Genomic DNA, 13,877 nt, shown 5'->3' on the forward strand with positions numbered 1-13,877 from the left:
TTCTAAAGTGCATAAACTTTTGGGATTGACTGTATAGCCAATACATCCTTAAGTAAAGTACTGTATGTTCAAGCTTTAAGTATTCTAATAGAAGAGTGTAATATTCGAAAAAGTGATGGAGGTGACAATATTTGTTATTCCATTAAACGCTTGGATAAAATTTCGCGATGAAGAGGACATACACATTAATGAATGAACAAAATGATACTTCGTAGTTGTACAATATACAGGTGAGAAAATGTGCGAAACTACAAGCAACCCTATTGAAAGGAAGTATACATACATATATATTCTATCATGGAAATAGAAAACAGTAGCCGGAGATCGTATTTCTTACAAAACTGTTCTCATACAACAGGCGGCTCCATTGAGACAGGATTTTAAGCAAAAAACAAAAATCTGTTTTTTTACTCGTCATAATGTGTAATATGAGAACAACAATCGAAAAGTTCATTCTGTTTTATTAATCGTGCGAAATTAGTGTGCAACTTACAAGTAGTTCTCGAAGTAGTCCGATCGGCATTATACTACCCCCCGCTAATTTAGTCAACTTTGAATATTTTTACAGCACCAACATATTATAAGTACTATACTTACGCCTTCGCTGAAACATTATGCCACTATGCTTCGCGTCTCTCTTATCTGTCCAACGAATTTGTTATATTTAATATTTAAACTATCATTGTTGATACATTTTGTGATTATGGTAAGTTTAACAAGGTTTGTGATTATGGTTAAGGAGACGGGTACAAAAAGAAAAGAACATGAAAGAAACTCTCCGCTTGTTAATATTGCATGTCAATATTGAGGAGCATCAACAATATCAGTGGTCAACAACAGTGGTAACACTAACCAAACAATAGTGCAATGTTAACATTGTGATTTCAACTACCATCGCTTCTCACGCAGTCTTCAATACTGTGTAGTACGAGAACGATGCTTTCAGTATCTGAAAAAAGAAAAAAACTCGATTGTTCATCTAGTTTTCCCTTGTAGTAAGTTTGCGGGAGTGAACGACCGACTTGTATAAAGATGTCCAAATTTAGTGGGAACAATCCCCCGCCCGTTAATTTTTGTGGATTCAGGTTTTTTCGTAGCACCAACACATACAATGCTTGCGTCCTTACCGAGCCGTTGTACCACTGTGCCTCGCATCTATAATGCAAAGTGCACTGAGTTCTTCCAAAATAACTATGAGAACAACGTTTATAATGTAGTGCAACAACTTGTATTTATTATGATAATCGCTTTACGTTTTCTGGAAGACCTCGTCGCTCCTGTCTGAGGTGAACTGTCCCATGATCGTTAGGAACAAGACGTGAATTAATTCACCGATGACGAAAATGACGTATGTTAGGTACTGCGTTCCCATCTCAAGTGTCGTCAACTAATCATCGAAAAATCATTTAGTGTATTGCGATATCATTTCCGTCCAACTTTCGTGTCAATCGAAAATAATTCGAAATAAATAATGGATCAAAATAAATCGGTACATGATTTGATAATATGATTAATAACTTGCCTTTACGAAAGTAGCCGTGAATGCCACGGTTATCATTATGATAACGATGGCCAAGTAATATATATGACAGATGTCTATGTTCTTTACGTACCTGATGGTACGTAAAAAAGTAAATAAGTGAACAACCGATTTCTGAATAAATTAAGAGCAAAAATATTTTTTTATACTGACTCGTCGGCTCTTTTGTGGGATATGATCGCTTGGGTCACTTTCGCGAAACTTTTGTCACTCATCCCACCGGTGAATTTTTCGTCCAGGAAATCTACTCCGTCCATCGCGTGTTTGAGACGGTACCTGCGTTCATTTTTATTAAATAAACAGTATCGTATTCTATGTTATCTTGTGTGCACGATAAGCTAAAAGTAAAAACGTTTAGGGACGTACAACAGCTAAAGAGAGCAGTAACAGTTAAGCAAATGAGAGAAACAACGGCCATAATTATAATAATAAGCCAATTGAGATATTGTAGAACTTGCGCTTACCCGCTTATGGCCAGCAAGGCGCAACCGTGTTGAACAACGTGGACCAAATTGATATCGCACGCTATAAATACCATAGATAGTATAAAAGAGCAAATTAGCATGTGACCTAGTATCAGATAATAATATTCTTGAGTATCTACGAAATAGTAGGCCGGATAGATAGTCACTCGTTCCCTTGATACGTTTAGGGGCCTGATAATATCTAGAATGGGTGGTACAGTTGGTAAAAGAACCATTATTAAAACGGTTGACACTGCTGCAGCTGGAAGGAGGCAGAACTTTATTTTATGCAATAATAATGTGAAAATAAATTATGTTCCTATATAGGCCTACTATGCGCACTGTTCGTTACTTTTGTAAACAATTGTGAAGAGTATCGCTCTTTTGCTATGCACGTCCAAAATCTTTAACTCCTCCTGTGGTCGTTCGATCATTCGATCATACACAATGCCGTTCAAAAGTTCCTTCAGCTACAATTTCATAAAACTTAACAACTTTGGCACACGATCCATGCACACGCTCATTTCTTACTATGTTTTCGTTCAGGACATAATTATATTGTTTCAAGAATAAGCCGAACCCCAACATCAGAAATAGTAGCTGATCTGTCAATATGTCCACGCTGAAGAATAGTACCACCTGCAATATCTGAGGACGCAGATTTTATCTTTATTTAATCAATAAAATAGTCTTCTTTAATTATATTATGCAAATATTCCATAAACGATTATTATCTAATAGAACAAAGTATTTGTATTGTAATTGGTGTAACGAAACTTTTACCTGCGCAATATTGGCAGCCATCACGACAATAAATATGAATAATCGTATGCTATATTTGGCAAGTTTTTTCTGACCAGGCCAGACACCGATCAGCTGCCCATAAAATTTATTATCAGCGAGGTACTGATTCTCAATCGTTTCGAAATCCATAATCACGTAAATGTTAACTAGTGTTTATCGTCCTTCTGACACGTTTTTCTTTAGAACTGGTTAAGAATGCGTTGATTGAACGACTATTAGAGATATCCGCGTAGAGAAAGAGTCACGTATCGATCTCCAGAGCTGTTCATATCCACGACAAATCGAGTTAATGATCATTGATGGTCAAACAAACCGCTGCAATGATAATGAGGTATATCTACCTCGAGTACTTACCGTGAGCATCTACGAGCATTTACGGCATTGAATAATTAATGGGCAAACACGAGCGTTTTAATAAGTAGCTAATGCGCATTGAATTTTATGGTATCCCAATTCTTTTCATCCCTTTACGTTTGTAAGCGCCGCTATTAAATACGGCTTTAATTTGCCTTTTAAAGCAATAATAATTTATGGGTCTTTGCTATCTACTTAAGTACGAACGAATATTTATTGATATCTGAAGAATTAATTGAGGATGGTATGGCTTCTAGTTGTGTAGATTTTCAGACAGCTGGTTTTTCGCATAATGCTGATGGCATACGGAAGTCTTGTCCGTATTTAAGTGAGATACTGTATGTTCAAGCTTAAAGTATTCTAATAGAAAAGTGTAATATTCAGTAAGCGTGAAAAAGTGAGGTGGCAATATTTGTAACCATTAAAAATTAAGATAAATATCGTACTCTACAAATAATCAAGTTTACGAATCAACTGAAATAACTAGAAATAATTAAAAATTATCTAGAACCGCCAGTAGTACGTCAAGCAACTGGTCTTTCACATAATGTAGTCTGATCATGTGAAGGTTCCTACCGCATCTCAGTGAAACCGTTTGCTTGAACTGTTCTAATGGAAAAGTGCAGCTTAAAAAATGCAACAGAGATGTGAATATTTGCATTGTGTTAAAAATTTGTTGTTCTCCTTGTTCCAGATGCTGGTGCAGTTAGATGACATTGATTGATGTTGCTGTTATTACGATACTCTAATTCAAAGAGAGGAATAAATTGGCTGTGGTACTACTCAACGAGTCAACATGATTATACTTGACAGTTAAGTAAAAATCAGTGGTATTAGAAAAAGGATATCAGTTTTCCTAAACTCAACAAAAGAAACAAATTGCAAATACGACTCAAAGGAGTTTATCTTTATTAAAACGTTTAACGTCTTCGGATTAAGTGGACACAATTGAACAATGGATTCAATATGCATTATAATATATAATTATAATTAAATTATATATGTATAATTATTTATTATATTATACATATATAATATAATTATATTATATGTGTATAATTAGATACAAAATGTTGAATACAAACAAAATTTGCATGAAAAGAAATTAGTAATCAGGACGTACTTCGATCCTCCTCCTGAATTGATGAGCTCTTCAACACTGTATAGTACGACAATGACGCTTTCAATATCTGAAAAATTTATTCAATAACATTTTCTCGATCGTGGAAAGTTGATCAACTTACTTGTACGAAAGAGTCCAAATTTAACGGTATCATTCCACCCCCCGTTAGTTGGGGCGGTTTCAAACATTTTCTCAGTACTAGTATGTACAATGCTTGCGTGTTGGCTGGAGCATTGTACCAGTATGCTTCGTATCTGCAATTTCAATACATAAGTAGAATAAGTTTTCAATTTGATACCTATTTAGTTAATCGATTCGCATTATTGCACTCAAGCCTGAGAATCGCAATATTACATGCTGGTATATATCTTTTAATAAAAGTTACTTTTTAATCAACCTTGAGTTTTATTTTGTGAAGACCAAACAATTAACATGTGATTGTCAGTCTTCACACTCACTACCAAACTCTACATTTCCCTCACATTTCACGAAAAGCCTCTTCATTGGAATCGATTATGAACTGTCCCATCATTGTCAAGAAAAGTACGTGAACCAGTTGTGCCACGATGAACGCGCAGAACGTAAAATATTTCGTTCCAATTTCTTCCGACGCTAACTGAATTAAAAAAAAATTTTTCACCGCTAAACTATAGATATTATAGTCTAATCAATTATTAGATAACATAGCGTTACTGTAGCGTGATGGCTTGCCTTTATTAAAGTGACCGTGAACACCATGACAATGAATGCAGCAGTTACGAGAATATAATGCACGTGACAGGCTTCGATTGCCTTCACGTATCTAAGATCACGTTTGTGATGAAAATTAACGTAAGTATAAAGTTAGTTATTAATTGCGCCATTCGTAAATCGCATAGAATCAATTGGAGAAATACTCACTCGTCGGCTCTTTTATGAGCTTCAATGCATCGCGTTACCTTCTTGTATGTTTCGTTGCTTAAAGTATCGTTTCGCTTTTCTTCATGTAAATTTACGCTGTCGATCGCATGTTTGAAACGATACCTGTGTACATTCTTCATTACATTTTTAATATAAATATAAAATTACTATTTAGACAACAGTAGTTCGCGAACATGTTGCACTGGTTTTAAATGTTTTGTAAATCATTTATGATTTCGATTCTGTCGCACTGAAGGGAGAAGGCAAAAATCAGTGCTATGCTCACCCACTAATCGCTATCAAACCGCAGCCATGTTGGACGATTTGGATCAAATTAACATCGCACGCGACGAAAGTGCAACCAAGTATGCAGGCGCATACCATCATATGTCCCAGTATTGGATAATAATACTGTTCCTGGTTCACAAAGTAGTAAGACGGGTAAACGAGCAGACGATCCCGGGACACATTCAGGGGCGCAAAAATGTCCAAAACGGTTGGCACAGCTGGCAAAAGAATGAAAGCGATCACAGAGGAACATATGCTGCCTGAAAAACACGTAATACGTTTTTTTTATATCTACATTACGTACTTCTACAGTATACATCTTTTCTATAACACTAAGAAAGATTGTGAAACATGATGTCAAAGAAAATATAATATTTCGTCTATCTTTTGTGTACCTTTGTAAATGGAATTGAAAAACAAGCCCCTTTCGGAATACGTATGTAAAATTTGTAATTCCTCTTTCGTTCGTTCCGTCTGCCAATCGGACACGATGCCATTCAAAAGTTCCTGTAGCTTCAATTTTCATACTAGTTAGACGTACGTAGACATCGACACTAATTGTTCAATGTGAAAATTGAGAGGAAAATTCCGAAACGTATCTTACCTTCTTCTCGTTTAAAATATAATTATAGTATTTAATGTAGATGGCTATTCCTAGCAACAGGAATGGCATCTGGTCTGTCAGAACATCGAAACTAAAAAATACCACTATCTGTGCTATCTACGATTGAAAATGAATGCATAAAGAATTTCGTAAGGGATTTTATAAGGCCGAGGATCAATCTGTACCATTACCTGACGATTACGACTGTATCATTACCTGAGCTAGGTTGCTAATCGTGACAACAAAAGTCAGGATAATTCTTATCGCGAATTTTATGGATCTATCCTGTTCTGGCCATATACCAACAAGTCGACCAAAAAATTTGGAATCCCTGAGCCATTGATCTTCTATTGTGCATCGATTCATAATAAAATAATGATTTTAACTCATAAATTCGTGGAATATAGAATTTTATATCCTTTAACGCTTTATGCTATAACACGGCGGCAGAATGATTCAATTAAAAAATTTACTTCTTGTCACGTATGTCGTACTCCGCAAGTGTTCATGTCCACGAACCGACTAAAATGATTAAAAGTAGTTAAAGATTACATACATCCCTTGAGTAAAGAAGCCTGACTGTCTCCAGTCATTAAATGAATATTTAACCGTTCTAATTAGCAATGAGATTGAAGGGTAAGGTTTTATAACGAGAATCACTTATAGATAGTGGATGGGTAAGAAAATTTCCATACGGCTCTGCAATATTAATTTGAATCGTGTGCTCTTCCATACCGGCCGGACAGCTGGTCTTTCACAGAATATGGAAATCGTTGCGCAGTCTAACGTGTACTGGTCCCTTTTTCATTTTCGTAAAACACCTTTCATTTAACCCGTTTAGTAATGGATTAACAAATATAAACGTGTTTGCTCTGACACAAAAGTCGTGTTGGCGATGCAGGAGCAAGAAAAAATAAAAAAGTGGTTAATTTCTGTTTTTTAGAATGATTTCTGAGATAGACTTTTCTTCTAATCATTTTAATCATAAATACGAAAACGTGTGAATCATGGTTCGGTCGCGGTGAACGGAAAACTTCCAAATCGGATAAAACATCGCATCGTCAGACTGGTTTGTTATTCATTGGGTAAACAGCACATTTTCAACTCAGTTAATAGGATCCATGTATCTATTGTACATTCACTTATTTTAAATTCCTCTGAATGTTAAAAAATTTGCGTTGTGAAAGAAAAGGGTGACTTCCGATCCTAAATACCCACTCCCAGAATCGATGACAAGGGTCATAAAATAAAAATGCCAACGTTTAAAAATTCCAAGATTTATTTCTATTCACTTCTTAATTAAAATTAAATCAGATATTTTCCTTATGTCAACATTTATATTTATTATATTAAATTAGTAAAATACAGTTTAGGATACAAATACAGATATTCTTAAACTAGATCGTAGTTCTTCGTTTGGTACCGTTCTCAAAGACTTTGCAAACGCTGTCAACCCATAAAAATGCCAAGATTCGTTTCTGTTCATTTATTAATTAGAATTTAGCCGACATCTACTCAGCGATATTAAATCACACATTTTTCTTAATTCATTTCAACATTCATTAGCATGTACATTATTGATAGAAAGGATTAATAATTCCCGGTCTTAAATATTCACTTTCAAGATTGGCCATTTGGTGAAGGATCGTGAAATAAAACTGCCAGTATTCGTTTTCATTCATTTATTCATCGGAATTTGTTAATCAGTATATGATTTGATAAGGAGGTTCTACTCTTCGTAGTTCTTCGCTTGGTTCCAAAGTCTCGAAAACGGTTAAAAAGAGCGATTCCCAATTATGGTTTGCGCCCCATTGGGCCTTTTCATTGTCTCAACGATTAACCAGAATCTCCTCGGACAATTGGTTTAAAAGTTGAAACAATGATATTTTTAGAGACATGTCTATTTATTTATCAATCACCTAGCACTTCCATTCTGATCATTTAACGGGTAACAATGCGAATTACATGAAAAAATGGCCTTATCCTTTAAAATAATTTTCAAATTCAGAGAATTATTATTTGTAAATTTTGAGATTTCCTTTCCAAGACACTAGTAGCGTGATCTACCAGTCGAACATTTGACTTCAAATCCGGACTCTAAGTTCATCCCTTTCACTGTAAAATGGGGCCACTTGTCAATTTCAAATTGCAGGGAATCTCGAAAATTTCGGAAAAATTGTTTGTGAATAAATTGTGAGACACAGAAATGTTATATTTGTTTAATATCACTTAAAAATGATTCTCATACAATAAATAAAATACAAATACAAATACAAATAAAAGTTGTAATAATTATAATTTATTAATATAATTCACTTGTATATGTTCTGTCATTAAATGTTATTATGTAAATTCTTTAAACAATGTGAGGGAGATCGTATGTCGGTATTCCATCGAGGATTTCCCGTGCTTTGATAGAGGTGGCAGCAGACAGCAGGCGACAGAGCTGAATCAAAAAGTATGCATAACAAATAAATTAAAAAATAAAGAAAAATACTAACGACAGTATAATAAGAAATAATATTTAATTTTCCCATATTTCGTCTGTATTACTAATTTAGAATCATACTTACCGATAATTATTTACTGTTTATACAGTAACAGGAACCAGATTGCAATAATGCTAAAATAGTTCGTATTGCTTTCATCAGATTCCAGGTAATTCACTAATGCAAAATTATCTGTTCCTTTGCACTAAATTCTTATCTTTTGATAGTAGACGAGGTGAGCCTTCTCACCCTCTTCCATCTAAACATACCAGGCCTCATCCCTCGAAAGCTGCTATCCATCTCGCTAGAAGCGAGCTATTACACGATTGTGCCTTGAATAAAATATAACCAGTTGTCCCGTCGCCAAACGCTCAAAATAATAATCGCCATCTCGGTATCAAACTCCACCCTCGTGCTTTCTTTGCACGCTTGTTTTACCCTCGTCTCAACAGAAACATGTCTATCTTGCTGTTATCTTCAACGTGGAATGATGCTAAATGTGGTATCTTGTATAAATAAACGATAAACGCATGAACGTTCCGAGTACAAGAATTTATTTCAATTATAGATAAAAAAAGGAACAAATTACTTATCTGCTTTTCACCCAGGCTCACCAGGATTTAATTATAACTAGCGCAACGCGTAAATAAAAAAGAAGGATTCAATAATACCAGCAATTAATATCCGCGATTTCCTTTGCCTCGTGAAGTATTCAACAACCATTTCAATTAAATACACGGTAACCTTTGTGAATTTAACGGAAACAGGAAACTCGTTCCCTTTCTCTTTCCTCCTCCGCTCTCCCCCTTGCCCCGGCACGAAGCTATTGCGACACAATATTGTACTTTCAATTATTTCGAGCGCCCGTGATCCTGCGAGCGTTATTAAGGTAATTGCAACAGGTATCGTCGCGCTATTCCGGAACGAACGCCCGGAATATTGAGTGCAAAAGTTTCAGCAACGGCGAATTTCCATTCGACCGTCACGGATGCAAGAATTAAACAAGATTTTTCCATGGGACAATTGTTAAAATCGTAAGACATTCATTCAATCAGATATTTTCTACTTATCTAACCAATATTTACCTTACAGTCAATAATACAAGCGTTAATTAATTACAAGAATAATCATTATTGCAAAAATCGTATCGTTGTCTTTTTTTATCATATATTTTCATTAACATTAGAGATCCGTTGGAGTAAAACAAATTAACGCAAGAGCAAGGAAAAGGCGAATCCTCGGATTCGCGTATCGCTTGCGATGGTGTATACGCACGGTTCTATTTTCGTAAAGAGGCAGGTACGTCCGAAGGGACGCGTGGACGTTACGTTTCGATCGGTTGTCCCTTGCAGGCGGTATCGTTTCGAAGGTGGATTAATTATTGTGCCAAAGGCAACGAGCGTACAATGCGCACGATAAAATCCTCTCTGTGAACGTTGAATATCGCAGGCACACATACGCGTACGTACACGTGGCGAATGGAATGCGCGCGCGGGAGAGAAAAGGCCGGAGGAGCTTATTTACCTAGGCTCCGCACCCCCAGACACGGCTGAAGCAGTTGTACGTAGCTACGCTAATTAGAGCCACTCCGGCGGAATAATTAGAAATTAGACCGAACGGACTGCCATGTCGGGCGGAACGCCGCCACTCGGAGACACTCTTAATATATTCCTTTTATTTTTGTCCTAGCCCTCGTTTCACGGGATTGCACGCAACCCGGCGAAACCGGGCATCGTTAAAGGATAGAAAAGAGCGAAGATGTCCGGGCGATCGGACACGCTGCCTGTAATCGCGTTCGTTCGTACGTTCGTGCTTTTAATGAATCGTTAATTAGTGCGCGCTTCCGGTTCGCAGTGCTCGCTACAGATCTAGAAACGTTCCGTCGTTCCGAAACGAAAGAAACTGGCTTGGAACGAGTTTTAAATATACTTCAATAATGAGCAGTTGGATTTTGGTAGTGTTTTAAAAATGATCGCCGTCTCGTTTGATAACAATCTGTAACGAATCATCTTATCGAAGGGGCAAACGACAGGCAGAGATGAGAACAACGTAAAGGGAAGAATCACATGATCGGTTGGTTTTTATTAAAATACAAAGTGTGTCCAATTGTGGATGGACGCAACGGCAGGCAGCAGTGGTGGACTGGCCACTCAGCCGGCCCTGTCAGTATCAGGCCCGATGAGGTACCAGAAACCATCAATAACTAGCGGGAGCCGGTGCTCGCTTAACTCTAACGAAGGACGATTTCTAACGATCCCCCGGCAACGTCCAACTTCTGGACGTAATTAATTCCCCGGCTAACCCGGAATGCTATAATTAATTGCCGGTGGCTGATGAGGGGTAGAAGGGTGGCTGCAACAATATGTACCCGGTTCGATTAGAAGCACGGACGGACCTCCGTGCAGTTATGCAATTAATTAAATTCAGTTTGTTATGCGCGGCCGATTGTTAATTACCGGTAAAGTTCGAGAAGCCGGGCTGCCTCGTCGAATTGCCTCGTCTGACGAAAGACAGCGTCCTTCCCTCCGGTTCCTCCTCGAAACAACCATAATTATCCAACCCCGGAGATATGATAAACTTTCACATTATCTCTGTTACGAGTAAAATATTGTAACTCTTCTTCGTTTCTGTCACGTTTTTCTTTGGCGGCAGGAAGATCTTTCTTCTTTGCCTTCTCGTTAAATCATGCAATATGATCGCAATTAATATAAATCGGATTTCAGCATCAAATCATCGTGATTCGGATATCGATTCCGCAATTATATTTATAGCAAAACATTCGGCGTAATTAAAGGGTCTCGTTAACGAGTTAGCGACAGTCAATCGAGAAAAACTGCGAATGCCTATTATTAGAAATCCCCGATCATTAAAGCGAACGAGAGACAGATCCCGTTTACCGTTCTCCTTACCCTGGTGGGGTGGTTAACGTTTTTAACGAGTGTCACAGGCCGTGTCGCGTCGCGACGCTCCTCGCGAAAGGGTTACGCGCGCGAACACCGGTGTTATTCTATTTATACGGCAACTTTTATTTAAAGTGGCATAAACTTATGGATATAATAGCGTTGGCACAAGGGGGGTTGGTGGTGTGCGTATGCAACGAGTGCGCAGACATATGCACGGAGAGCGGTATTCGGCATTCTCCGTTCAGGAGGAGAGGAGGCATTTAACGGACGTGCACGTGTTCGACCATATTGCACTTGTGTCGTTCGATAAATAGGTGGGTAAGCAACTCCAACTGAAACCCGTGTTAATTAACGTTGAGTTTCAGGACTGATTTACGTGGCGTCTAATTAGCTGGCCTGCCGGCGACGTAGTAGGCATTTTGATTGGCCACTCCGCGAATAGAGCACGGGCCGATTGGCCTTGCTTTCCTGTTCCGACGGTATCGATTGTTTTCGTTTCTTCTCCTGCCCTCGCCCGCCCTCCCCCTACTTCTCTCTAGCCCCGATCTGTCCCCCAGAAGCCCCGTGCTCCGGGTTTGCTCTTTTTGCGATCTCCTCTTGGAACAAAGCGCAGATAGCTGGAGCAGTTGCGCGTCCTCAAAGGGATTCCGTCGCAAGAAGAGTGTCGGCTCGAAAATAATGTATTACGGCTGTCTGCTTGCCCATTAAACCGTACGCTTTTTACGTTATTATTAAAGTTTTATTTCGGCCGACGCGGCGGTCCTCCCAGAACGGACGGCAACCATTGTTCTCCTTTTACATTCTCGTCAGGGACGAATTTAAGGCGTTTCGACCGAAGTTGTAAAACGTCTTTTAATCCACGCGCTTTTTCCAAGCTTCTCGTCATTCCACTCATTTCTCTTAATGAGACGTACATATTGTTTTCATCCCATAACATTGCAAAGATTACTAATAATTTAGTAATAGGAAACATATTAAATATTGTTTAAACGGAGGATACTTTTGTCTAAATAAAAATCAATAAAAAAATATTTGTATCTGTTAAGTACACGTTTGCTTGACAAACGTCGTCAATTCCTGTTTGCATTTTTCGTACGTGGGAGTATTGTCTCTGCCACGGACGACGATAGAATTAGCCTGTTTCTTCAATGTCAGTTTACGAGGGCGCAATTGAATTTGCGAGCACCAATGGATGCCAATTACTGCGGCCTGGATGTATAATAATTCGATAGAGCGCATAGTGGCCTCGGCCCGACATTTATGCGCTGTGTATGTATTCAAATTGCATTATTGCCGCACAATAGTTTCGTTTACCGTGCGCCTAGGAAACGATGCGACGCGCAACGCATCGTATGCGGAACTATGTTCCATTCGATTCTATTTTATTAGAAGTCATACCGCTGCGATTCGATTACATGTAAAAATTGATGTTCGTTTACCGATATCTATCCAATCTCGGTCGACGAAAAATTTCCTGACAAATTGGAATCTTAAACTTCTCTCCAAGTTTTCCAGATAAGCGAGGAGATCCATATGATGAGAAAACTTTCTGTATTTATTTTTAAAACTACATTGCCCACCTTCTTATGCATTTCGTTGTAAATAATACTTTATGCAATGAAGAATGAGCTAATCAATTAATGAACGTTCATAATTAATTACAGTACAACTTTAGTATGCTGCTTATTGGTCATCGGTAAAATTGAGTACTGAAGATGCATCATGAAATTATACGCTCAATGAATAAATATTTAATCAGAATAAAACCAGGATTATTATGATTAAGCTTTTGTAATACAGTAGTATATTTATTATTGTAGAGATCTGCAATTTTTCGGTATAACAGTTATATTTGTTACAGATGTCGCATCCGTACCATCCCTTAAATCGATCAACCCCTTTCCTACCCCAATACAAGTAATCTTAATTTAATTATCGAATGTCTACTTTAAAAGATTTTCTTTTTTATTCGATTAGCGGATATCAAGCATTTTCTATACTTAGTAAGCTATTTATTTGAGAGCTAATTTAATTGAAAGAAAAAAAAAACAAGTTTTACTGCGAATGAGATGTAACTATTTATCTGTAGAGGATGTAGGGTTCTTGAATCAATTCGAAGATGAGATTTACAGCTTAAGTAGAAAGTAGAAATTGGCATGTTGCAGAGCATCAGAATTGTTCGAAAAATCGAAGGTACCGACGTAAGTTGACCGAAGATGCAAGGCGTTTCTCATTAACGATGGAATCGCACGGGAAATCAGTTACTCTGGTTGACAGCTCGCGATAAGTGGATTGGCTGAGAGGATGACACGCTTCGTTCAATAGCGGATTCTGTTGGATTCGCAACCTTTATGTCGCTACACAGTCATCGGACAACAAAGTTTCCCTGCCTCTTTTGTTTTTTTATT

General features: G+C 37.6%; 3 protein-coding genes across 3 annotated transcripts; all 3 read right to left on the minus strand.

Annotated features, from left to right (window-relative positions):
- Window positions 1-784: 784 nt before the first annotated feature.
- Window positions 785-3,182, minus strand: LOC108627102 (odorant receptor 43a-like). The gene is made up of 9 exons (XM_018028155.2): window positions 2,788-3,182; window positions 2,536-2,652; window positions 2,357-2,474; window positions 2,005-2,266; window positions 1,694-1,816; window positions 1,523-1,613; window positions 1,254-1,387; window positions 1,023-1,155; window positions 785-949 (listed from the first exon to the last, which is right to left on the minus strand). The coding sequence occupies exons 1-9, from the start codon at window positions 2,935-2,937 to the stop codon at window positions 902-904; spliced, it is 1,176 nt and encodes a 391-aa protein (XP_017883644.1). The 5' UTR covers window positions 2,938-3,182; the 3' UTR covers window positions 785-901.
- A 1,012-nt stretch (window positions 3,183-4,194) lies between these two features.
- On the minus strand, window positions 4,195-4,948 carry LOC113464613 (odorant receptor 59b-like). The gene is made up of 3 exons (XM_026815358.1): window positions 4,768-4,948; window positions 4,407-4,539; window positions 4,195-4,352 (listed from the first exon to the last, which is right to left on the minus strand). Exons 1-3 carry the CDS (start codon window positions 4,815-4,817, stop codon window positions 4,275-4,277), a joined length of 261 nt encoding a protein of 86 aa, XP_026671159.1. The 5' UTR covers window positions 4,818-4,948; the 3' UTR covers window positions 4,195-4,274.
- LOC108627103 (uncharacterized) lies at window positions 4,929-6,146 on the minus strand. The gene is made up of 5 exons (XM_026815330.1): window positions 6,078-6,146; window positions 5,869-5,986; window positions 5,472-5,733; window positions 5,186-5,308; window positions 4,929-5,087 (listed from the first exon to the last, which is right to left on the minus strand). Exons 1-5 carry the CDS (start codon window positions 6,144-6,146, stop codon window positions 4,949-4,951), a joined length of 711 nt encoding a protein of 236 aa, XP_026671131.1. The 3' UTR covers window positions 4,929-4,948.
- Between the last annotated feature and the right edge of the window lie 7,731 nt (window positions 6,147-13,877).

Source organism: Ceratina calcarata, unplaced genomic scaffold (genome assembly GCF_001652005.2).
Source record: "Ceratina calcarata isolate Rehan_Ccalc_2016 unplaced genomic scaffold, ASM165200v1 scaffold44, whole genome shotgun sequence".
Lineage (NCBI taxonomy): Eukaryota > Metazoa > Arthropoda > Insecta > Hymenoptera > Apidae > Ceratina > Ceratina calcarata.